General features: G+C 47.9%; 1 protein-coding gene across 1 annotated transcript in view; it reads left to right on the top strand.

Moving 5' to 3' along the window:
• slc6a9 (solute carrier family 6 member 9) overlaps window positions 1-24,164 on the top strand; it is a 47,978-nt gene extending 23,814 nt beyond the window's left edge. Inside the window, exons 2-13 of the mRNA XM_083690225.1 lie at window positions 10,531-10,687; window positions 11,870-12,001; window positions 12,905-13,184; window positions 16,995-17,127; window positions 17,287-17,421; window positions 17,888-17,991; window positions 18,966-19,203; window positions 19,547-19,681; window positions 19,909-20,008; window positions 20,946-21,046; window positions 21,622-21,792; window positions 22,061-24,164. Coding sequence (XP_083546351.1) covers window positions 10,531-10,687; window positions 11,870-12,001; window positions 12,905-13,184; window positions 16,995-17,127; window positions 17,287-17,421; window positions 17,888-17,991; window positions 18,966-19,203; window positions 19,547-19,681; window positions 19,909-20,008; window positions 20,946-21,046; window positions 21,622-21,792; window positions 22,061-22,285 — 1,911 coding nt within the window. The 3' untranslated portion in view covers window positions 22,286-24,164. The remainder of the gene's footprint in view (window positions 1-10,530; window positions 10,688-11,869; window positions 12,002-12,904; window positions 13,185-16,994; window positions 17,128-17,286; window positions 17,422-17,887; window positions 17,992-18,965; window positions 19,204-19,546; window positions 19,682-19,908; window positions 20,009-20,945; window positions 21,047-21,621; window positions 21,793-22,060) is intronic.
• The last annotated feature ends 703 nt before the right edge of the window (window positions 24,165-24,867 follow it).

Genomic DNA, 24,867 nt, shown 5'->3' with positions numbered 1-24,867 from the left:
CACACACACACACACACACACACACACACACACACACACACACACTGCTCTCCTTAATTAAAGGCTTGGGTCTTACTGTTGAAGAAGAGCTGTGTGTGATGCCTGTGAAGATGTTTACGTCTCCGCTGATCCTCCGCTGATCCTCCGCTGATCCTCCGCTGATCCCACCCTCTGACAGGGTTGCATGACGTTAGGCTCTTCTGTTGTTTGAGGAGGGGGACCAAAGTGGGTCGACTTATGTAATAACCGGGAAAGTCTTGAGGTGCCTTGGGAACAAATGCTCTTTAAATGCCTCCTCAACTGCCCCCCCACCTGGAGGTGGAAGTTGAATGTTCGAGGTGTTTTTGAGAGGATTGTTTTACAGTAGCCACTTAGAGAGGATGCAAAACAGCCTGATGTTTACGCGTTCTCAGTGTGTTTGATAGGGGGACGACAGGGGGTGTTTATGATAAGTAAAGAGGTGAAAGCAAACAGACAAACGTAGAGAAGGGTTGTTCGTCCTCCACGCAGCGTGGCCATGGAGCGCTGACCACAGGTACGGTTCACCTGCCACGGTTCACCTGCTACGCTGCCTAATGGGATTACTTTATCTTATGACGACTCATGGATAGATGATTCACTTACTTAAACAAATGTATTTGTTGTCAGTCGCTTTGGATAAAGGCGTCTGCTACATGCCATGAGTGTAAATGTAAATGGATGGATGGAAGTCAATGGTACTGCTGTGTGAAATGGTCAGAAGATAAGTTAGTATGATATATTGGCGTCTTTTGTCTTGTATCAAAGAGAGCTGACAGAGAATAAGGTTGAAGGGTATGAGGTGTGTGTGTGTGTGTGTGTGTGTGTGTGTGTGTGTGTTTTTTTTTGTGGCTATTTGTGTGTGTGTGTGTGGGGTGGGGGAATGACATGTTTTTGTCTAAAAGAGCAAGCGTGTGCGTGTGTGTGTGTGTGCGTGTGTGCGTGTGTGTGTGTGTGTGTGCGTGCGTGTGTGTGTGTGTGTGTGTGTGTGTGTGAGAGAGAGAGAGAGAGAGAGAATGTGGTGCAGGTGAACAGCTTGCGTTGGCCAACTGCTCCGCGGGCCAGTTTCCTGCCTCACTTGACGGCCGCGGCCGATGAGCGCTAATTGAATGATCTAGTTAAGCGGAGCGCATGGATGAGCTAGACCTGGTTGTCTGCACAAATCAGCCCTGACGATCCCCTCTCCAGCCCTGACAATCCCCTCTCCCGCCCTGACGATCCCCTCTCCAGCCCTGACGATCCCCTCTCCCGCCCTGACGATCCCCTCTCCCGCCCTGACGATCCCCTCTCCAGCCCTGACGATCCCCTCTCCAGCCCTGACGATCCCCTCTCCCTGTACGAGCATCACCGTCTACGGCTCTCAGCCATGCCATCCTCCGTCCCGTCCGGTTATCGGAGTTTAATGTTGAACGTATCGGTAAGCCTGATAATGTAATCAGACTGGATTGAAGACATAATTGCTGGCGTAAAGGTTGGACTTGGTCTGCATGCAGGAGATGTGTTTGCACTGTTACACGTTTACGTTATGTTAAGTGTCGGCCTGTACAGTACAGTGCATTTGGGGTGTGAAATCTTGAGACCTTTGCCGAAATCTGCTGTTATTTCGAGAAGCTGACCAAGGACTTTGGAGACAGCCACATTTCCCTATTGCACCAGGCAGCATGGTGCAAACCCCAAAGCTCTTAGGTCTTCCGTCCTGACCCTGAAACCCCTCCTCCTGCCCCCAACCCCCCCCCCCAGCCCCAGCCCCAGCCTCCACCCCCAACCCCGCCACCCCCAGCCCCCCCCAGACGAGGGCAGACACAACCTGGAGGAACCCAGCGAGTTCCTCCCAGAGTGTCCCAGGGAGAGACCTGGAAGGTGCCCTGAGCCAAGAGCCAAGAGCTGATGCTACTGCCCCAGTGCTGCTGCTGTCAGATCCATTGGTGTACCAGGGGTACTGTGTGTCAGGGATATTTACCATGGAAAAGTCAAAGGTAAGGGTATTATGGTGTGTGGGTGGGGGGGGGGGGTAATGGAGAGATGGGATGGAGACTTATATTTCCTTGTTGAATGATGTTTTGGTGTATTTCAGGTGTTTGGTGTATTTGGTGTTATTTACAGTGTATTGAACATGAAGTAGTGACATTGTGTTGTTGGACTAGTTTCTTTGGATGGAAAAATGGTTAGTTAGTTTTGTTAGTTAGTTTTGTTGTTCCGTTTTGATGCAGTAATACAAAATATATGAGAACATAAATAATAAATAATAATTTCACATTAATCATCTTGGCCGATTTTTTACTTGTAAAGGAAACATTTAGTGTGATGAACACATTGCTCTCAACTTTTTTGTAATAACTATGGAGAATGGACTTTGCAGGACCATGTGAAGTACTCTTAGGGTCGGTTAGAATTTTACTTCACTCAATGCATGAATCCAATAGAAATTCAATTAACAAATTTGAAATCGGTCATTGTTTTCAATTAAATCGGTCATTGTTTTCAATGAGTGTCTGTCAGCACATTAACTGCTTTTCAATTCACTGAATTGTGAACTCAATGGATTGAGATTGGAACGGACCCCAACCCTGAAACACCCTGAAGGACCACAGAGGTAGCTCCGAGAGGAACTTGACGTGACTGTAATTCATAAATGTTCAGTTGCCTACAACTGTCGACCGCCAGATATCGCACTTCTGAGTGTCGCTGAGGGGTGTCATGCACCTCCTGAACATTCCTATGTCGCCGTCTTAGGTCATCTATGACGAGGACGCGTTGTTCGACACACACATTAAAAATCATAAAGCAGCCTTAAGCCCGCTTCAAGGGGCGCTGATTAGCATTTCAAATTTGAACATTCACTCCTGCTTCGCTAGAAGAATTACACATCCCGAATCATCTGGGAAACCCCATATCTGCAGTCGCTTGGGAGTCAGTCCCCAAGTCTTTCTAAAGGAACTTCTTGACATGTAAGCCCTGTTTCGGGCGGGTCTGACTGAGAGAGAGAGTGACTGACTGATGTGACCCTTGGTTGACCTCTGCTTCTGGGAGTCCATTCTCAGTAGGGTCTGGTGTTGACTGGGCCCGGCTCTCCTCCGCGTCTCCCCTGACACCTCGCCATTACCCTTTATTAATCAACCATGCAAAGGAGGTATTCAACCCCTGCCCAATCAGAGGGCTAGGAATGCGGCCTTGTGTGAGCGAGAGAGGGGGTGAGAAGCCACAGTGCAGGGTCTTTTAGCTGGATTACTTTCACCTCAGTGCCAACCGATAAAGCTGCCTTTGAGGACTTGGAGAATCCGGGGGTTTATTTAATAACAGTTGAGTAGAACTGAACACACACACACACACACACACACACACACGCAAACACACACACGCGCGCGCAAACACACACACGCGCAAACACACACACACACACACACACACACACACTCACTCACTCACTCACTCACAATCTTGTTCCCTCCTCCTAGCTGACATTAAAGGGATGTTACGTGTGACACTTAAGCAATCAGTTGTTATTATTGTCTCTGGGAAGCAAACTTAAGATTGACTTGTTCAAACAAGATTGAAACAATTGGATTTGTTAGATTTTTAAAGTCGGATAATGACCTTGACTCTGGTGCAGTTGTCGGCTTCTCATGGCTTTCAAACTGCGTTTTTATGGCACTAGCAAAACACAGAGCCATTCATGAGGTTGTCATTCATTCAATACAGGCTGGAAGTCATTTGAATTTCTTTAATTTAGCCTAAACAATAGTCTTCTCCTCAACGGCGCGTTAGATAAGATCAGTTGATGGTATGCTGACTAGCTAGCTTGTCGCTTGTTTCAAAGTGCACGTTTGAATCCAGCTCAAGCATTTGTTGCGTTGATGATGATGTTGTTTTGGGTTGGAAAGGTGGCCCTGACCCTCTCTGGCTCGTGGCGGGAGGGGCACAGGGTGGGTGTAAGGCCACCTCCGCTGAAAGACGACCTCTGACCTCTCGTGTTTGAACAGATGTCTCCAATGCTTCTAGAAGAGCTGACCACACATTCCGTGCCAACAACTCATTCATTCTCATGTGTTTGAGTAAATATAATGTATATATATAATATATGCCATTTAGATGGCACTTTTATCCAAAGCGACTTACATTGCAATATGTGCATACATTTTTCAGTATATATGGTCCCAGCGGGAATCAAACCCCCAACCTAAGCTTTGTTAGCGCCGTGCTCTACCAACTGAGTCACAGAGGACCACAGTACTCTTAGTTAAAGACTTCACTGTCTGCTGGTGGGGATAGTCAGTTAGTAGTCCTTGACCAAGATAAGCCTATGCTGTACACTCTTAGAACAAAAACAAGGTTCTACTTTCTTTAGTCCCAAAGAAAGGGTTCTTCATTTGTCCCTGTAGGGGAACCCTTTTTTGTGCTTTTTGGGTTCCATGTCTTTTGGTGTTTCCTTTTGGGTTCCATGTTGAACCCTTTCCACCGAGGCTTCTACATAGGACCCAAAAGGGTAAGAACCAAAGCAAAGAAAAGCGTTCCCCTACAGGGACAAATGAAGAACCCTTTTGGAAGCCTTTGTTCCAAGAGTGCAGTTCTAGTTCTGGAGATTTGGTGAGCTGATTCAGCTGTGTTCCTATAGGTTTCTGATGCGCAATGTCTTTGTAGCAGAGGTGGTTTGGAACCACTCTTTTGTAATGCGGAGCCTTTCAGGTGAAGCCCAAATCTCGCCCTCCGAAAACAAGGATATTTCCTTGGTCCTAATGGTAGACGTTTTGGGTTGAGAATCAGGTTTGAATCCAGCTGGGTTACTTTTTGACGTTTGTCTTGGTGTGCTGTGTGGTTGACTGGTGATGGAACTTTTTGTCTATAAAAGGTCTCTCTCGTAAACAGATTGTCAACCTCAGTGTGACAAACGTCGTAAGATATATGATATATACAGACAGGCAGACCGGGGATTGAACCCGGATCTTCCACGCGGAAGACACAGTTGTCTACCTTTCGGTCAAGAGGACATCCTCAAGATCCGAGGGCGACATCTGAGTTTACATGTCTCCGACAGGGCTTCCTCCTCACGAGAGCTTGCTTCCAAATACAAAGTACAGTCGCTGAAAAAACAGCACGAAAAAAAACCCAAACTTGTTTTCTTCCTTTTCCCGAACACTGTGACTGCCACTTTAGTCTTATTGAAGGTTTTTATTTACGATGACTGACGTATAGTTGATTCACGTACTTGGACAAATTGAAACAATGATAAATTGTGTTTATTTACAAATGTGAATGTGGCTGGCTGATATGTATGTCAGTGATGTTCATCCAGGTGTCGCCAGGGGTCTGTTTGCCTCATGGTTGTGAAGTGATGAGGTAATTAGACGTGTAAATCAAGTGCTGGGGTCCATGTGCACAAGTGTGGAAGGTCCCCTGGCGTGTGTGTGTGTGTGTGTGTGTTTGTGCGTTTGCCTGTCTGTGTGCGTGCGTGTGTGTGTGTCTGTCTGTGTGTGCGTGTGCGTATACGTGTGTGTGTGTGTGTGTGTAGTCAACTATGATAAGTCGCCACACACACGCACAACCCTCCTGTACAGTGCAAAGTGAAATTGCGTAGCGCTCAAAATCACCGACTCTACTCCCTGCGAACCGTCCTCCTGTGACTTTCCCTCTCCCCGTTTCCCTCTCTCTTCGCTCATTCCCCTCATGGTTATGTGTTGTACTCTGTGTGAACACAAAGCTCCCAAAAACACACTCTATTTCTCACAGTCATTCGTGAGTCAGTGTTTCTACGCGACCTCTAAGTGTAAATGTGTGATGGTGATGGCGACGTCTCAGGGAAGGAACTAGCTCACGTTTGGGAATACTGTACCGCTTGCTGTTCACTGAGGGGCGCAGGGGCCTAATGCCTTGTGATGGTTGCATGCCTACTGTGAATGCAGGGGGGTTGGCATGCTAAATGCCAGCCAGCTCTAGACAGCATGCTAGGCTGGAGGGGCAGACGGGCAGGAGGGGGGAGAGGAGGGGAGGGGAGGGGAGAGGAGAGGAGGGGTCGGGGTGGGAGAGGAGAGGAGAGGAGGGGTGGGAGAGGAGGGGTCGGGGTGGGAGAGGAGAGGAGAGGAGGGGTGGGAGAGGAGGGGTCGGGGTGGGAGAGGAGAGGAGAGGAGAGGGGGAGAGGAGGGGAGGGGAGGGGAGGGGAGCTATGATGGGCCGCAGGCTGCCAAATCATCCCTTGTTTCCTGTCTTATTTTCCTTGTCATCCCTCCTTCCCTCTCTTCATTTGGTCCGTAGGTGTAGTGGAGTTGCTTCCTCTCCTCCTCTCATCATCCCTCCATCACGGAGGTGACATCACTGATGGAGGAGAGGAGGAGGGGAGGAGGAGAGGCGGCCTGACATTGTAGCGTGTTTCCTCTTGGCAGGCAGCTCAGATCTCACCTAGGTGTGTATCAGTACGCTGCTGCTCTCTCTCTCCTGCACTCTCTCTCTCTCTCTCTCTCTCTCTCGGGTCCTGTGTGTGTGTGTGTGTGTGTGTGTGTGTGTGGTCTCTGTCAGGCCCAGGGTTGAGGGTCGCTCCACCCTGGTGGAGAGTGACTGACGGGGTCACAGCTGTCCACAGCCATCCTTTGTATGGTGTGCCTGTCCATCACGTTAGCTGGTGTGGAGTGTGTGTGTGTGTGTGTGTGTGTGTGTGTGTGTGTGTGTGTGTGTGTGTCACCGTATGAATGTGGATGTGACCAGGGTCATCATTATGTATGACTACTAACTGCTCGTTTATTGGACTATTTTTGTTGTTATTTGCTTATCTTGTATTTGTTTTGTCCTCCGTTGACGAAGCTAGCACCGTGAGCGCCGCACGGGCGTCAGTCACGACTCGCGTTTCTGCAAAGCGCACCTGTGAACTTGTTGTTCTTACTGCAGCTGATGTGGAAGCAAACACGTTTGTATTTTTGGGTCTGTTTCCGTACGGTCTCCTACCTTTTAGTACCCTGCCGTTCTCCTGTGCACTCCGGCGAATTTTTCTTTTTCTTTTTTTTTTAACAGAAAAAAGATACAGTTTGCTTTCACAAGAGCTGGACCTAACAGAACCTGCAGGAAGCATAACAAGCCCTGCTTGTGTTGGACGACCCGCCCGGCGACCCACAGTCAGGAGGAGGGAGTCAGTGGTGGAGTTGCAGTCATCTGAGAGGATGTCTGGCCTCGTCTTAACACCGCGCTGGTGAATGTGCTTCGTCTTTACTTAAAGACTCTGAACACACTCTCCCGTGACCCCACACATACACTGTGTTTACCTGTCTGTCTCTCTCTTTTTTTTCTTCTTCTTCTTTTTGATCTCACTCTCCCCCCTCCCTCTCTCTTTCTCTTTCTTTCTCCCCCCCCCCTCCTCCTTCTCCCCTGTGCACCAGGAGGAGGAGGAGGAGGAGGAGGAGGAGAAGAGAGGTGGGGAGGCTGGGGCCCAGGCTCCTCTGAGAGAGAGAGAGAGAGAGAGAGGGAGAGAGGGAGGCTGTAGTGGCCATGTGTGTGGCTTGCTTATGTAAGGGCAGATGGGCCCAGCTGGGAGTGTGATGGGGGGGATGAGAGGAAGAGAGGAGAGGATGGGGCTGGCTGGCTGGCTGGCTGGCTGGCTGGCTGGCTGGCTGGCTGGCTGGCTGGCTGGCTGGCTGAGTGAGGGTGCTCCAGGGAGCTAGCAGTACAGGCCTAAACACCTGGGCAGCCAGAGGAGCAGGGAGGGAGACAGGCAAGGAGAGAGGTTGGGAGGCAGGCAGAGGAGGAGGGGGGAGGCAGAGGAGGAGGGAGGCAGAGGAGATGGGGGGGGGAGGCAGAGAGGGAGGGAGGGAGAGAGGTAGGGAGGCAGGCAGAGGAGGAGGAGGGGGGAGGCAGGCAGGCAGGCAGGCAGACAGACAGACAGACAGACTGACAGACAGACAGACAGACAGACATAGAGGGAGAGAGACAGACAGACAGGGATGGAGTCTGACAGACAGAGATAGAGGGAGACTGGAGCAAGCAAAGCAACAACAACATATCGTATCCTAGGTGCTATTTCCATACTTTCCAACAGAGATCTCTTTTGCAAGTTAAATACAGTTCATCTACAGTGTGTGTGAGCATGTGTGTGTGTGTCCCTGTGTGTGTGTCTGTGTGTGTGTGTGTGTGTGTGTGTGTGTGTGTGTATCCCTGTGTGTGTATGAGTGTGTGTGTGTCTGTGTGTGTATGAGTGAGTGAGTGAGTGTGTGTGTGTGTGTGTGTGTGTGTGTGTGTCTGTGTGTGTCTGTGTGTGTGTGTGCGTGTGTGTGTGTGTGCGCGTGTGTGTGTGTGTGTGAGCGTGTCTGTGAGCGTGTGTGTGTGTGTGTGTGTGTGTGTGTGTGTGTGTGTGTGTGTGTCAGTTTGAGTGGTTCATTGGTATTCTGTGACTGGCCCTCCTCTGATGGCCTGGGCCTGTCTGTCTGCTCTGTCTGTCTGCTGTGGCTGTCTGCTCTTCTGTGAAGGTGGTCACGCCGCCCTGGACCCTCTGTACTGGGCAGCTGGCCTCTCACACACCAAGCAGGTGTGCTCCTCCTGTCAAAACACACACACACACACGCGCGCACGCACACACACACACACACACACACACACGCTTATACACGCACGCTTGTACACACACACTCTCTCACACACAGGTATTGCATACATACATACATACACACACACACACGCACACACACACACACACAGACAGGCGTCACGGTGAGGAGAGCAGCCTCCACACTCCTCGGTCACACAGGTGCAGACACACACACACACACACACACACACACACACACACACTAAACGGCCAGCCTAAGACCAACCTAGGGGAAGTGGTGCTGCAGCGTACGTCCAGGTGTGACGAGGGCCGTCTCATTGTTGACATGAGAGAGTTGGATCTGGTGACGTTGTCCTTGACCCGTCTTCACTTGGCTCCAGTCGGGGTTGTGAAATGGTCAGCTTTTGTTTTGGAACGCCAACGTTTGCCGCAGCTAGACTCAAAGACGACCACGAGGCGGTTTGTGAAAACATGGGATGTTTTAGTTGTTTTTTGTTGTTCATACGGTCGCCTGTCCTGCGTCAGACTCAGGCTCTGCTGGGAGCGAGGGCCCAGGGAGTTCTGTAGCCTCAGATGGTGCTGTTGGTGTGTGTGTGTGTGTGTGTGTGTGTGTGTGTGTGTGTGTGTGTGTGTGTGTGTGTGTGTGTGTGTGTGTGTGTGTGTGTGTGTGTGTGTGTGTGTGTGTGTGTGTGTGTGTGTGTGTGTGTGTGTGTGTGTGTGTGTGTGTGTGTGTGTGTGTACACCGAATCCCATGTGCACAGTGCATTTCGGGCCACCCCAAACGTGCAGCCAAACTCCTGAACCCCACAGCGCTATCCAAACCTTGCTCCACGCTCACAGATGGATGTTAAACTACAGCTGACCTTTACCTCAGCGCTGACTGAATCGGCATTATCAACAGATGCAAGACAACCCTGTGTTGTGGTATCATGTACGGGGTTCAGTACAGTACAGTAAAACCCCTCACATATAACCCTTTCAGAACTGTTTCATTAAAAAAGTGTTGGTGTGAGTGTGTGAGTGAGTGAGTGAGTGTGTGAGTGAGTGAGTGAGTCTCACACACACACACACACACACACACACACACACACACACAGCGTAGCCTCAGTCCTGAGGTTGGTGGAGGGGTCAGGATGGAGACACCATCTGATGCCGACAGATGGAGGGAGTTAAACTTGGAATCGGGACGAAGAGCCTGAATGTTTATTTGGTGCGTACACAGCGCTTATTTCAGTTTACATTACGTCTGCTCCAGCGGGCCCACATACGGCCCACATCGGGCCCACAGGGTTAGCATGCAACACAGCCCTGGACCTGGATGGGAACTGTAGTGTTCAACGATTTGTTGGTGTAATTCTTCATCAGGAGTTGCAAGTTTCTGGACATGACATCAGGACTTCCTGTTGGTTATCTGTCTACTCTGTCTCTTGGCTGGCTACTGTAGATTAATGTTCACTGTTGATATAGTGTTCCTCCTGAATAAACTGAATATGTGATATTCCTGGGACTGAGATGGTTTTTTTCATTGCACTCTGTGATAACATTAGTAACATTGGGTGGGATGTCATATCTAGCCTGTGCTGAGGACAGCATGGGGAAAGGTTTATGATTTGGGAAACGTGGCTTATTTCCTACATGATTCTTTCATTCTTTGAGAAAGTGGAGCTCTTGATATAGGTTTGAACATTCTGTTCTTGTGTTCTAGAATGTAGCTTTTGATAAAGGTACCAACGTTCTGTTCTTGTGTTCTAGAATGGAGCTCTTCTGGTTAGACGCTAACTGCATTTCGTTGTCTCTGTACTTGTACTCTGCACAATGACAATAAAGTTGAATCTAATCTAATCTAATCTAGAATGGAGCTGGTGATATGGGTTCTAACATTCTGTTCTCGTGTTCTAGAATAGAGCTGTTTATAGGTTCTAATGTTCTGTGCTTGTGTCCTAGAACGGAGCTGTTCATAGGCTCTAACGTCCTGTTCTCTTGTGTTCTAGAACGGAGCTGTTCCAGGAGAACCGGTGAAGAAGGATGAAGGCGCTCGGAGAGGGAACTGGGGGAACCAGATTGAGTTTGTTCTCACCAGCGTGGGCTATGCCGTGGGCCTGGGGAACGTCTGGAGGTTCCCCTACCTCTGTTACAGGAACGGAGGAGGTACGTCTGACACACGCACACACACGATTATGAACTCACAATGACAGAACTTGTATGTCAAGAATAACTAATTGCAAATACTCAAAGCACTTATTGCTGTGCGTTTTCTAATGCAATAGTACCTTGCTAGTTAAGTGCAGTCAAGCCGAAGCCTACTCTGTCTACTACTCAGTGTGTCAGATCCAAGCTATTCCTGGCATCGTCGTCGTCGTTTCCCCTCGATTCAGATGTTTCCCCCCTGAGCGTTCATGTTAGCCTCCTATACATTCTATACATTTTACTGCCTCTGATCGCCATAGAAGGACATTAGCTGGAGGGAGACCGGCGAGGGGGACTGGTCTGGCTCAAGCCCCGGCTGGAATAACAGCCGGGAGGTTTTATCAGCTGGCTGAAGTTCTGTAGTCTGCTCTTCATGGTGATGTCACTATAGTCCCGAAGGACACGGCATTATTACCAGGGGCCTGGCCCCCCAGAGTTCAACCAATCACCGAGAGGATTGCTGGTTTTATTTGGTCAGTCAAGCAGAGAATTGCTGCCTGATGCAGCCTCACCTCCCCATGGCTTGTACTGGTAGTACACAGGGTGACCTTGCAACATGGTCAAAACAATTGTCGTCCTATCTCAAATGTGGTCGTATCCCAGCCTGAAGTTTTCTCAGTGGTTTGAACAAGTTTGGAATGCGTAAACATCCTAATGTCTATGCTGTGTTAGTTTGACTGAGTGTGCGGTGTCTAGTTTGTCTACATGGTGTGTTGTGTTGTGTAGTTTGACTGAGTGTGTTGTGTCTAGTTTGTCTGTTGTGTAGTTTGTCTGCATGGTGTGTTGTGTTGTGTAGTTTGTCTACACAATGTGTAGTGTTGTGTTGTGGTGTTGTTCGGTTTGTTCCTCTGTAGTTTGATGGACCACCATGTTTGTTCCTCTGGAGTTTGATGGACCACCATGTTTGTTCCTCTGTAGTTTGATGGACCACCATGTTTGTTCCTCTGTAGTTTGATGGACCACCATGTTTGTTCCTCTGGAGTTTGATGGACCACCATGTTTGTTCCTCTGTAGTTTGATGGACCACCATGTTTGTTCCTCTGTAGTTTGATGGACCACCATGTTTGTTCCTCTGTAGTTTGATGGACCACCATGTTGTTCCTCTGTAGTTTGATGGACCACCATGTTTGTTCTTCCCCGCAGGAGCGTTCATGTTCCCCTACTTCATCATGCTGGTGTTCTGCGGCATCCCGCTCTTCTTCCTGGAGCTGTCGTTCGGCCAGTTCACCAGCCAGGGTTGTCTGGGCGTGTGGAGGATCAGCCCCGTGTTCAAAGGTGAGCTGTCCCGCTGTCCCGCTGTCCGCTGCTGCTATACGATCATGGTCCTCTGCGGCTCAGTTGGTAGAGCATGGCGTTAACTAAGGCTAGGTTGTGGGTTCGATTCCCGCTGGGACCATATATACTGAAAAATTTATGCACTCACTGTAATGTGAGCCGCGTTTGGATAAAAGCGTCAGCTAAATGGCGTATATTGTTATCTGAGCCCGTGTCATCATTACGCTGCTCGTCGTAACACTGACACGTGTCTCCAAGAATGACACGTGTCTCCCGTTATGTTTACGTTGTGCAGTTTGCGACGCTCGGACTTTCGAAGCGGTAATAGCAGTAATTGGCTGACCAACCAACGAGTCAATAACCGATAGGTTAGTCAGCCAATTACTGACGCTTACAAAACAAACATGCACAGAGAGACACAGAGTGAGAGGGAAAGACCAAGAGATGGATAGAGAGAGAGAGACACACACACACACACACACACACACACACACACACACACACACACACACACGCACAGTGTGCTCAAAGTGTTAAGCAAAGACGGTCCACATTCACCACAGCGGTGTTAAGGCGAGGCCAAACCTCATCCCGGGTGACCAGACTACAACGCGACCGCTGGCTCCCTCTCAAAGGCCTGGAGTTGAGCTGCTGTACACACAACATTAAAACCACATCTCTCAAAGGCCTGGAGTTGAGCTGCTGTACATACAACATTAAAACCACATCTCTCATCCCCTCCACTCCCTCCTCCTCCTCTTCCACTGATGGAGATGTGAGACGTGCAACCTGTCCAAACAACCCTTTGTTCAGTGGTCATCCCAGCTTCTGGTATTATCTCTCTCTAACGCCCTCCTCCTCCCCCCCCCTCCCTCCCTCCCTCCCTCCCACCCCCCTCCTCAGGCGTGGGCTACGGGATGATGGTGGTGTCCACGTACATCGGTATCTACTACAACGTGGTCATCTGCATCGCCTTCTACTACTTCTTCAGCTCCATGACCAACCTGCTGCCCTGGACCTACTGCAACAACCCCTGGAACACGCCCGCCTGCAGCGGCGTGGTCTCCCAGCGCCTCAACGTGTCCTCCGTCGCCGCCATCGCCAACGCCACCAACATGGTCGCCGGCGTGGCCGAGGCCGTCAACCGCACCAAGAGGACCAGCCCCAGCGAGGAGTACTGGAAGTAAGGCCCCGCTCTGGGGTCGGACACTGGGTCAGCTCTGGTTCTGTCTGACCCCGAGTTCAGTTCAACTTCAGTGATGAATCTAAATTCTGCTATATAAATTCTGTTTCTCTGGTTCCGCTTAGATGTGTTTGATGTAGTGGTTGTAAGTTTAAAGTGTTATGGTTAAAGCCTGGAGCTGGGTGTGTGTGTGTGTGTCTGTGTCTGTGTCTGTGTCTGTGTCTGTGTCTGTGTCTGTGTGTGTCTGTGTCTGTGTCTGTGTCTGTGTCTGTGTCTGTGTCTGCGCATCTGTGCGTCTGTGTGGTTGGGAGGGGGGGGTGTTTCTCTTGTGGTCCTGCTACTGTATGTCTTGGCGAGAGCTGTTATCCTGCATGGCACACAGTTTTCTATAGCCTGATAGTCCCTCCTAGGCCAAGACTCAGAGACTTTATAAGAAATAAATATCTCAACAGGAATCTGGATAAATAAATACATTCAAGCGGGTGGCAAGATTGGAAGGCAGGCAACATTAACACTAGAAACCCTGGGCCCTCATTACTAACCAAAGTACCCAGATTGACTCCATTTGTTGACATTAGTATATATAATATATACATATTATATATACTATAATAATACATATACATTCACCGAACACTTTATTAGGAACACCTGTACACCTTCTCATGGTGGAGGTGGTGTAATGGTGTGGGGAATGTTTTCTTGGCACACTTTGGGCCCGTTAATACCGATCAATCATCGCTTGAGTGCCACAGCCAATTTGAGTATTGTTGCTGACCATGTGCTTCCCTTCATGGCCACAATTTGCCCATCTTCTAATGACTACTTCCAGCATGATAATGCACCATGTCACAAAGCAAAAGTCGACTCAAACTGGTTTCATGAACATGACAGTGAGTTCAGTGTTCTTCAGTGGCCTTCCCAGTCACCGGATCTGAATCCAATAGAACACCATTGGGATGTGGTAGAACGGGAGATTCACAGCTTAAAAGTGCACCTGAAAAAGGAATTGCGTGACGCAATCATGTTGTTTGGCTGTTTTGAGACCTGTGAGGGAGGCCCAACCCAGTATTAGTATAGTGTTCCTAATAAAGTACTCAGTGAGTGTATATATATTAGACTTCATTGGTGTACCTGTACGGTACTCTACAGTTAAAAAAACTAGAATAAAACTCAAGTACAAATCTGTCAGCTCTATGCCCCGTCAGGCAAACCACATTCAAAACAAATATATATTTGAATTATACGACTTCTAATCATCTTCCCATATCTGAACACCTACGGCGTCAGTCAGGCTGTGGAGGAGGTGTGTTTGTCTTTGTACGGTGTCGCTACAGGCAACCCAGAATGAAACCAGGCAACCCAGAATGAAACCAGCCCAGTCAGCAGTCAACATGTTTGTTTTTTCTTAGGCCTGTTTAACAAAACCAAGAGCAGTTAGAGTTGAGGTGAAGCACGGTACAACTATTTGTATTTTATTTCCATCGTAAATCAGAGAGGGTGAGGAACCGTATGATCTCATATGATACAGCGATGAGAGAATATTTGAAGGAGGTTCATGAGTTTCGTTTGGTGAGGCCGCTCCTCGCCTTGGGCTGTGTGCTCTTTGTTGTTCTCCTCAATCAGGGTGATGCAGGGTGATGTTAAGACACCCGGGGGGGGGGGGGTTAGTGGCGTAGCACACTAATGCGATTACCACATAATCATAAGGTTCCCGGTTCGATTCCGACCCCCGACCTATCTTGCATGTCATCCCTCCTCTCTCTCCCATCCTTCCTGTCAAACTCTACTGTCTCTATCCCAATAAAGCAGAAATGCCCAAAAAACATATTTAAAAAGAAAAAGAAAAAAAAAGAAAAAGACACCCAGTCCCTCCTAGGCCAAGACAACAGGAATCTGGATAAATAAATACATTCAAGCGGGTGGCAAGATTGGAAGGCAGGCAACATTAACACTAGAAACCCTGGGCCCTCATTACTAACCAAAGTACCCAGATTGACTCCATTTGTTGACATTAGTATATATAATATATACATATTATATATACTATAATAATACATATACATTCACCGAACACTTTATTAGGAACACCTGTACACCTTCTCATGGTGGAGGTGGTGTAATGGTGTGGGGAATGTTTTCTTGGCACACTTTGGGTCCGTTAATACCAATCAATCATCGCTTGAAAGCCACAGCCAATTTGAGTATTGTTGCTGACCATGTGCTTCCCTTCATGGCCACAATTTGCCCATCTTCTAATGGCTACTTCCAGCATGATAATGCACCATGTCACAAAGCAAAAGTCGACTCAAACTGGTTTCATGAACATGACAATGGGTTCAGTGTTCTTCAGTGGCCTTCCCAGTCACCGGATCTGAATCCAGTAGAACACTTGTGGGATGTGGTAGAACGGGAGATTCACAGCTTAAAAGTGCACCTGAAAAAGGAATTGCGTGACGCAATCATGTTGTTTGGCTGTTTTGAGACCTGTGAGGGAGGCCCAACCCAGTATTAGTATAGTGTTCCTAATAAAGTACTCAGTGAGTGTATATATATTAGACTTCATTGGTGTACCTGTACGGTACTCTACAGTTAAAAAAACTAGAATAAAACTCAAGTACAAATCTGTCAGCTCTATGCCCCGTCAGGCAAACCACATTCAAAACAAATATATATTTGAATTATACGACTTCTAATCATCTTCCCATATCTGAACACCTACGGCGTCAGTCAGGCTGTGGAGGAGGTGTGTTTGTCTTTGTACGGTGTCGCTACAGGCAACCCAGAATGAAACCAGGCAACCCAGAATGAAACCAGCCCAGTCAGCAGTCTGCACCATATACACTTAGATCAAGCTCATTTCCTAAGACAATAATACTTCCTCTGTGATGATGCACAGTGTTATCAAGTGATGGTTGGAGAGTATAGCCATTTTATTGTCCCCTGTGAAGACGAGAGAATGGCGCCCATTCAAAGACTAGCCCGCAGCGTGCCGGCTCGCTTAATGGCTCTAGAGATGGTTTGTGCCTCACCGTTCGTTGGTGGTCGTGTCTCTTTACCGTGAAAGGGTGTCTTGTTCGTCCTGGTTGTCTGTAGACATCACCCATTGTGTTGGCAGAGTTGTTTTTCCTATGTGGGGCAGCATTGACTTGATTGCTGGACAGCAAGGGTACATCTGAACAATTGTCCCACTATATCTCTCAAGAATGAACGTATAGTTTTGTTTGTCCCTACGGCGGTCGATAGGCTGAATGTGTTCAGACGTTGTTGTTATGGTGGTGGTTGTTATGGTGGTGGTTGTTATGGTGGTTGTTGTTATGGTGGTGGTTGTTATGGTGGTTGTTGTTATGGTGGTGGTTGTTATGGTGGTGGTTGTTATGGTGGTTGTTGTTATGGTGGTTGTTGTTATGGTGGTGGTTGTTATGGTGGTTGTTATGGTGGTTGTTATAGTAGACGTTATGGAGAACCCACTCTCTTATCTCTGATGCACTTGTTGTTATGGTGGTGGTTGTTATGGTGGTGGTTGTTATGGTGGTTGTTGTTATGGTGGTGGTTGTTATGGTGGTTGTTATGGTGGTTGTTATAGTAGACGTTATGGAGAACCCACTCTCTTATCTCTGATGCACTTGTTGCGTCTCCTCTCCTTAGACAAATGTGTTCCTGTTCGTATGTTGTACATGTCTCCAGACTGTTGTTGTTGTTGTTGTTGTTGTTGTTGTTGTAAAGGGTATTGAGCAGCTACTCTCCCCCCCCCCCCCCTCTCTCTCTCTCTCTCTCTCTGATTCATGTGTTGTGTCCCCGTCTCCTCAGACACTACGTACTGAACATCTCAGACGACATTGGTAACTTCGGCGAGGTGCGTCTGCCAATCCTGGGCTGTCTGGCCGTGTCCTGGGTGGTGGTCTTCCTCTGCCTCATCAGGGGGGTCAAGTCCTCAGGCAAGGTGAGCTAAAGCTCTCTCTACAGTGTGAGTGTGTGTGTGTGTGTGTGTGTGTGTGTGTGTGTGTGTGTGTGTGTGTGTGTGTGTGTGTGTGTATGGGTGTGTGTGCGCCTGTGCGTGTGTGTGTGTGTGGTCCTGACTCCATGTCTGTGTGTTCTCCAGGTGGTGTACTTCACAGCCACCTTCCCCTACCTGGTGTTGACCATCCTCTTCATCCGGGGCATCACCCTGGAGGGGGCCGTCAACGGCATCAAGTACTACCTGACCCCCCAGTGGCACATGATCCTGGACGCCAAGGTAGGTCCATACTGTAGGGCCCAGTAGGACGGCAGTTACAGTACAGAGGTCTGGCCAGGAAATGTGGCTATACTGTATATTGTTAACAGCAAAGCATAACTAATCTGACTCTTGAGTTTGTGCTGAATTAGTGTGAGTGTGGTCAACGTTTGAATGAACCAAATGAGGCTTTAATAATACTCTTTACAGTTATTACGAGGTAAATACTTCATAGAAACATGTTACATCCCACCCTCACTGGCAGTCACTTGGCCCATATACTGCATGCCTGGGGCTCAGGATTTTTCCTGACCTTACCAGGAGAAACTCCAGGCCCCAGGGAGAGAGTAATTTACGTAACGTAGAGTGGACTAAGAAACTCCTGATACTACTTGGTTCCATAGGCAGATCTCAGAGCTGTTTTATGCAGTGATGTAACCTGTCTCTCTGCCTGCCTGTCTGTCTGTCTACCTGTCTGTCTGTCCAGGTGTGGGGTGACGCTGCCTCTCAGATCTTCTACTCTCTGGGCTGTGCCTGGGGAGGTCTCATCACCATGGCGTCCTATAACAAGTTCCACAACAACTGCTACCGGTAGGCTGCAAAACACCCTCCTCTGTGTCCCCCCGTTCCTCCTCTATGTCCCCCCGTTCCTCCTCTATGTCCCCCCGTTCCTCCTCTGTGTCCCCCCGTTCCTCCTCTGTGTCCCCCCGTTCCTCCTCTATGTCCCCCCGTTCCTCTCTAACCCTCCTCTATGTCCCCCCGTTCCTCCTCTGTGTCCCCCCGTTCCTCCTCTGTGTCCCCCCGTTCCTCCTCTATGTCCCCCCGTTCCTCCTCTGTGTCCCCCCGTTCCTCCTCTGTGTCCCCCCGTTCCTCTCTAACCTCCTCACTGCTCCTGACAAAACTCTGAGTCCCAAATCAACCCCTAGCCCTTCTCCCCATTACAAAGATCAATTGTGTGTATGCGTGTGCGTGCGTGCGTGCGTGCGTGCGCGTGCGTGCGTGTGTGTTTGTGTGTATGCGTGCGTGTGTGTGTGTGTGCGTGCATGCGTATGCCCGTGTGTGTGTGTGTGTGTGTGTGTTTAAGCCACTGTAAGCCTGGGGTAGTTACGCTGAGGGAATGAAGTCATTTTGACTCCTGCTAAGCTTGAGGCTGTCTAGTTAATTTGTACTGGACAGGTAATGTTGGGTGCTCAAACTACAGTCACTCTCAGCCTCCTGGCCCTCAACCTGTTCTTAAGAGGTTCTCTCTATAGCACCACCTTGTGGTCAAAATGATGTACTGTCTTTTAGCCGGGTCAATTATAGTAACTTACCAATTGTCGGAAAGAAAGACATTTCTACTCCTCTGCTAGTCATTGTAGTATGACAATGAGTTTTCGATAATGCATCTAAGGACTGTTTTTTAAAATAGTTTTTTTGTTGTTGTTGTTGTTGTTGTCTGGAAGTATGTTGTCCATGTTTATTGCGTAAGTAAACATAACCTGTCTGCGATTCTTCATCTGGTCCACTAACAATCTTCTCTTCCTGTTTTCCCTGTTTCCTCACGCCTGATTGGCCGGACACAGAGACAGCATCATCATCAGCATAACCAATTGCGCGACCAGCGTCTACGCCGGGTTCGTCATCTTCTCCATCCTGGGATTCATGGCCCACCACCTCAACGTGGACGTGTCGGAGGTGGCTGACCACGGCCCGGGCCTGGCGTTCGTAGCCTACCCAGAAGCCCTCACTCTGCTGCCCATCTCGCCTCTCTGGTCGCTGCTCTTCTTCTTCATGCTCATCCTGCTGGGCCTGGGGACGCAGGTGAGGCTGGGAGGGACTCAACCACGACAAACCACACACACCTGGGTTGTCGGAATAGGCTCGCTGCTGCTGCTGCTGCTGCTGTTGTTGTTGTTGTTGTTTTGCATGCCTGGGTTGGGTTTGCAATTCTCCATCGTGCTCTTTGAGCTAAATCAAGCACATCTGCATCGTAGAATAACAACAAGTATGTCAAACAAAGTATACTGCAGTATTAGTATACTTCAGAGTATAGCGTAGTGTTTTTACCCATCGCCCACCATGCCATCTTGTCCTAAGAATGGGTTTCTGAGAGAGGAGGGGTTCTGAAGCTGATGTCCAGGTCCGTGTGTTTCTCCGTGTGTAGTTCTGCCTGCTGGAGACTCTGGTGACGGCCATCGTGGATGAGATCGGAACGGACTGGATCATGAGAAACAAGACCGTGGTCACCGGGGGCGTGGCTATCGTGGGCTTCCTACTGGGGGTGCCACTCACGACACAGGTAAGGACTGAGGCGCACACACACACACACACACGCACCACACACGCATACAAACACACACACACACACACACACGCACCACACGCATGCAAGCATACCTCACACACACACACACACACACACACACGCATGCAAGCATACCTCACACACACACACACACACACACCCCCTGTGTGCTAGCGTGGTGTATAACCCACCTGTGGTGTGGTGTGTTGTGTTGTGTGTAGGCAGGGATATACTGGCTGCTGATCATGGATAACTATGCTGCTAGCTTCTCCCTGGTCCTCATCTCCTGCATCATGTGCATCTGCGTCATGTACGTCTATGGTGAGTCGCACATTCATTCTACTCATTTATATATCTATAGTGAGTCTGCTACATTCATTCTATTCATTTATATATCTATAGTGAGTCTCTTACATTCATTCTATTCATTTATATATCTATAGTGAGTCTGCTACATTCATTCTATTCATTTATATATCTATGGTGAGTCCTCCTACATTCATTCTATTCATTTATATATCTATAGTGAGTCTGCTACATTCATTCTATTCATTTATATATCTATAGTGAGTCTGCTACATTCATTCTATTCATTTATATATCTATAGTGAGTCTCTTACATTCATTCTATTCATTTATATATCTATAGTGAGTCTGCTACATTCATTCTATTCATTTATATATCTATGGTGAGTCCTCCTACATTCATTCTATTCATTTATATATCTATAGTGAGTCTCCTACATTCATTCTACTCATTTATATATCTATAGTGAGTCCTCCTACATTCATTCTATTCATTTATATATCTATAGTGAGTCCTTGGATGGAATCCTAACTCGGGGGTCAAATCATAAAACAAATTTCCCATTGACACGAATGCAAGATTTACACCAATGTCGGAGTTAGTGGTGCGAGTCTTGAGTTAGGATCCCAGCTGTGACGCACTGTATATCTGTGGACTTACTTTCAGCCTATCCATGTGTGGGTTAGGGTTAGGGTTAACCCTAACCCTAACCCTAACCCTAACCCTAACCCTAACCCTATCCATGTGTGTTTATGAGTCCTGCTGTCGTCCATTCAGTCTTTGTTGATTATCAACACACATGTAGCGGAGGTGGTTTGGAGACACACTCTGTTGTCTATGGAATCTATATTAGGAAATGGACTGCCTCACTTTTCATCCCAAACATTCCCATACTCATACCTTCATCCGAGTGGCAGAATGATCGACCCTACGCGGTTTTTCTCTCTCCAGGACACAAGCAGTACTTCAAGGACGTTGAGATGATGCTGGGCATCCCGCCTCCCATCTTCTTCAGGGTGTGCTGGAGGTTCGTCTCCCCGGTCATCATCTCTGTAAGTGGACCATTCAGGGCCCGGCGTTACGGGAGGCACACCGGCAAGGGGCAGCTGACGTGTTCTCAGAACGCTGACCTGCGTTCCGTTCCGTCCAGCGTTCTAATCCTCCGTTCTCTAAATCGGCACGGCTAGACTTTAAAACTTTAGCCTTGCAGTTTTCTTTAGCCTTGTTCTCAAAAACGGTCTGGATTGGGTGAAAACTCAGGGAAGAATACAGTAGGGCACATTATGACAAATTGATCTAGATCTAGGATGTCAGTCCCAATATGTATTTGCCTATTATTGATTTGCTTATAGTTACATGACATGATTTTGATGATATCCACCATACATTGTATTACTCTTGTATTGTGTTCTTTCTCAAGAACACTGTATGTTTCAGACTACCATCTCAAGAATACCAGATGTTTCACACGTGTTTGATACCATTCCTTATTCCGTTCCACGCATTACAATGAGCCCATCCTCCGATTTCTACCTCCACCAGCCTCCTCTGGTTTCACACAACTGTCCCAGATGAGCACTATGTCTTCTCCACTAACAACTAAACACAATGTGTTTCCTGTTCCCAGTTCATCCTGATCTTCACGGTGATCCAGTACAAGCCCATCACCTATAACGACTACATCTACCCCGGGTGGTCTCTGGTCATCGGCTTCTGCATGGCTCTGTCCTCCGTCATCTGCATACCCATCTACGCTCTCTACAAGATTGCCAAGTCACCAGGCAGCACGTTTCTGGAGGTAAATAAACACTGAACGTACACTATTTACACTCTAGGGCGGCGGTTTCTTGAAGCGGACACAGATGGAGCCTAACCCTAGACTAAAACAGCACCCTCAGTGGAGATTTCCGATTGAAAGCGTGATTACGATTCATGCCGTTTACTGTAGAATAACAATCGCATCCACGATCCCAGCTGCTCCCCCTGTCTGTAATAACGGGTACTGTACATGTCCCTTACATCTCATTGACTTTTGACCTTTTACCCCTTCGCCCTCCCCCTTACAGCGGTTGAAGTTCGCGTCTAAGCCGGACCCCAAGTGGGGCCCGGGCCTCCAGGAGCACAGGATAGGTCGCTACGCACCGGCGGGGGCCGAGGAGGCGCAGGAGGTGTGCCCGCTGAAGACGGAGCTGAAGGAGAAGGAGAAGGAGGAGGAGAAGAGAGATGAGATCAGTCTCACCATCCAGGGCAGCAACGGCTCCACACAAAACAACACAACCCCCAACGCATAGAGCCCCACCCCACCCAGACCCCCCCCCCCCCCCCCCACCCCCCGGCTCAGCTCCCCACCTCCCCTTGCCCTCCCCTCAACCCCCCTTTCCCACAATACACCGTGGGGGAGAGCCCCCTCGCTGGAGACCTTTACATATTGTAAGGGCTTATTATTTCTAACCGCTAGAGAAAAAATTGGTTCGTCATCCAAAATATTATATTTGTTTCACGTAATTTAATAATGCAGTTTTCTTTTCCTTTTTTTTTTTTTTTTTCTTTTTTTTTTAAAACATTTTTGTTTCTCTTCATGTGCAGTTAAAGTAGACATGTTGAACACGGTGCAGACTGTGTGTTTGTTTGACAGTACATAACACAACAGGGAGAGGGACACAATTTTCTCCTTTTTTATCTGTAAAGAAATCCATTTTAGAATCGGCCTAACGAAGTAGTGACAGTGCTGGCGGTTTCAGAGCTGGAGACCAAAATGTTCTTTCGTGGGTCATTATTGTCGCAGACAGCCGAATGACATCACAGAGACTTTTTTTTTAGAGAGTCTTCTTGCGTTGTTTTTTCGTAGCTTGTTTCGTAGCTTCTGGCGGTCACAGCCCTCAACGTTAGTCGATCGTTGATTTGTTGTTTGCTGCTTTAAAGGTTTTTCCGGAACAACACTTACGAAGACTGTTGTCCTAGTAAGTACAGTTAGTCAGCGGCTACTGTGTTTAGCTGTCAAATAGTCGTTACAAGTACGTACTAACTATGTTGACCAACGTTAGCAAAACAACAAACGTATCGATTCCCCCTAAACACGCACAGAGAATGTTGGTCTCCAGCTTTCGGAAACAGCTCCCCTAGTGGTAGTCTTGTTTGGTCAGACTTACAACGTTGTTACAACGTGACTTCCAGCAGTCTGGCCGGGGAGACTATCCTGATCTGAAGCACAAGACCTCCCATTGCCCATACTCAGGGTCCCAAAAGATTAACTTTACTGAACAACACGCTCAATATACCTGAATACATGTTTCTTCGATGATGGTGGGCTTTGCATAAGATGGGGAACAAAACAAAAAGACAGCCATAACCATTTGTCAGATACAACAAAACAAAATGGATGGATGGATGGATGCAACTCTTGTCTGTGTGTAAACAGTGCCATGTCATTATCAGTCTTCCAGGAATTCTCATGCGAAGTGCACCTCGAGATTGTGGCGTCTCGCCCATGTGAAGGGAGCGGTAGATTGGCGAAACAGAAGAAGAAGCAGCTAGCATAACATTTGAGTATTCTGGTTGCATCATCGTCATAGTCTATGTTACTCACAAGTAGGATTTGCTGCCCCAACAAGGCATGTTACCAAAAACATGTTCAACATGCATGAACTTTATAATATCTCGGTGGCATATAGGTGAAGTATTGTGTCTTTCTGTTAACTTTTTGTTTTTTTCAAACCGGAGAGACTCGCAACCAGTGGGTTTCTTTGCGGAGGAAACTAAATGTATTTACAGGCATTTTGGACGCTCTGAGCCACGTAGTCGTGTGATTGGATGTTGTGGAACAGGAAGGAGAGAGGCCATTGGTTGGCCCGGAGATCGGAGCTTCTAGGGCTCCGGAAGAAGAAAAAAAAAAAAAACATCAGTCATCTTTACTGAATTATGTAGTTTATATGTAGCTGTATAGTATCGTTCTCTCAATAGAATTGTCTTATTTTTTCTTTTATTATTGTAAAGTAACATAGTAAATAATTATAAGGAAAAAACATGTTTATTTTGTAAAGAAGCTACAGTATCTTAAGAAATAACCGTAATGTTTACCATTCCTCACTCATGACTTGATTTTTGTTGGTAATTGTTATTTTTCGGGGGAGGGGGGCGGGGCTATATTTCAGTCACTTTGTGGCAGGATGCTATGGGGGGGTGGGGGGGTCCGGGGGGGTGGGGGGGTGGGAGGGAGTAGTCACAGGTTGCTGGAATTGGCAATTGTCAAGAACTCCCTTCTCTCCATACGACACAATGCATAATTCTGTTTACCATCCGTTCCAGTGTGTGTGTGCAGTGGGACGAGGCCCATGGTGACGTTGGGCTGCTACCCCGCCCTGCGCTGGTGGAGAGAGTTAGTCTTGCAATACAGCTGCTAAAATGCTAGAGCATCGTGAATATTGGGTGAAACTTCTGATTTTTTTTTTGATTTTTTTTTTTAACAGTATCATCACTGTATATAATATTCAACACCTAACTGCATCGACCCAGTTTTCCACTGTTATAGCCTACACAAGTTGTTCTCTTTCCTTCCTTCCTATCTTCCTTTCCTTCCTGTCTTCCTTTCCTTCCTATCTTCCTTTCCTTCCTATCCTCCTGTTTTTTAACTCAGTTTTCTCCGTGTTAAGAGTGTTATGACAGTTACCCAGACGACGTTATCCGGAACAAAAGCAAACCTTGCGGTCCATTTCTGACACACAGGGGAGTTTCTCGTGGTAGAATACAGAAAGTATTTGGTTATATGAACTAAATGACAAACGAGGGCCCAGCAGCAGTGACCCAGACCCAGCCCAACACAGACTCAAGCGTTGCTTCATTTGGAGACTAGCGTGTCTGTATGACGACAAAAGCA

Source organism: Argentina silus, assembly GCF_951799395.1.
Source record: "Argentina silus genome assembly, chromosome: 18".
NCBI lineage: Eukaryota > Metazoa > Chordata > Actinopteri > Argentiniformes > Argentinidae > Argentina > Argentina silus.
The sequence above is the reverse complement of the archived record's forward strand: the minus strand, read 5'-3'. Positions and strand labels throughout refer to the sequence as shown.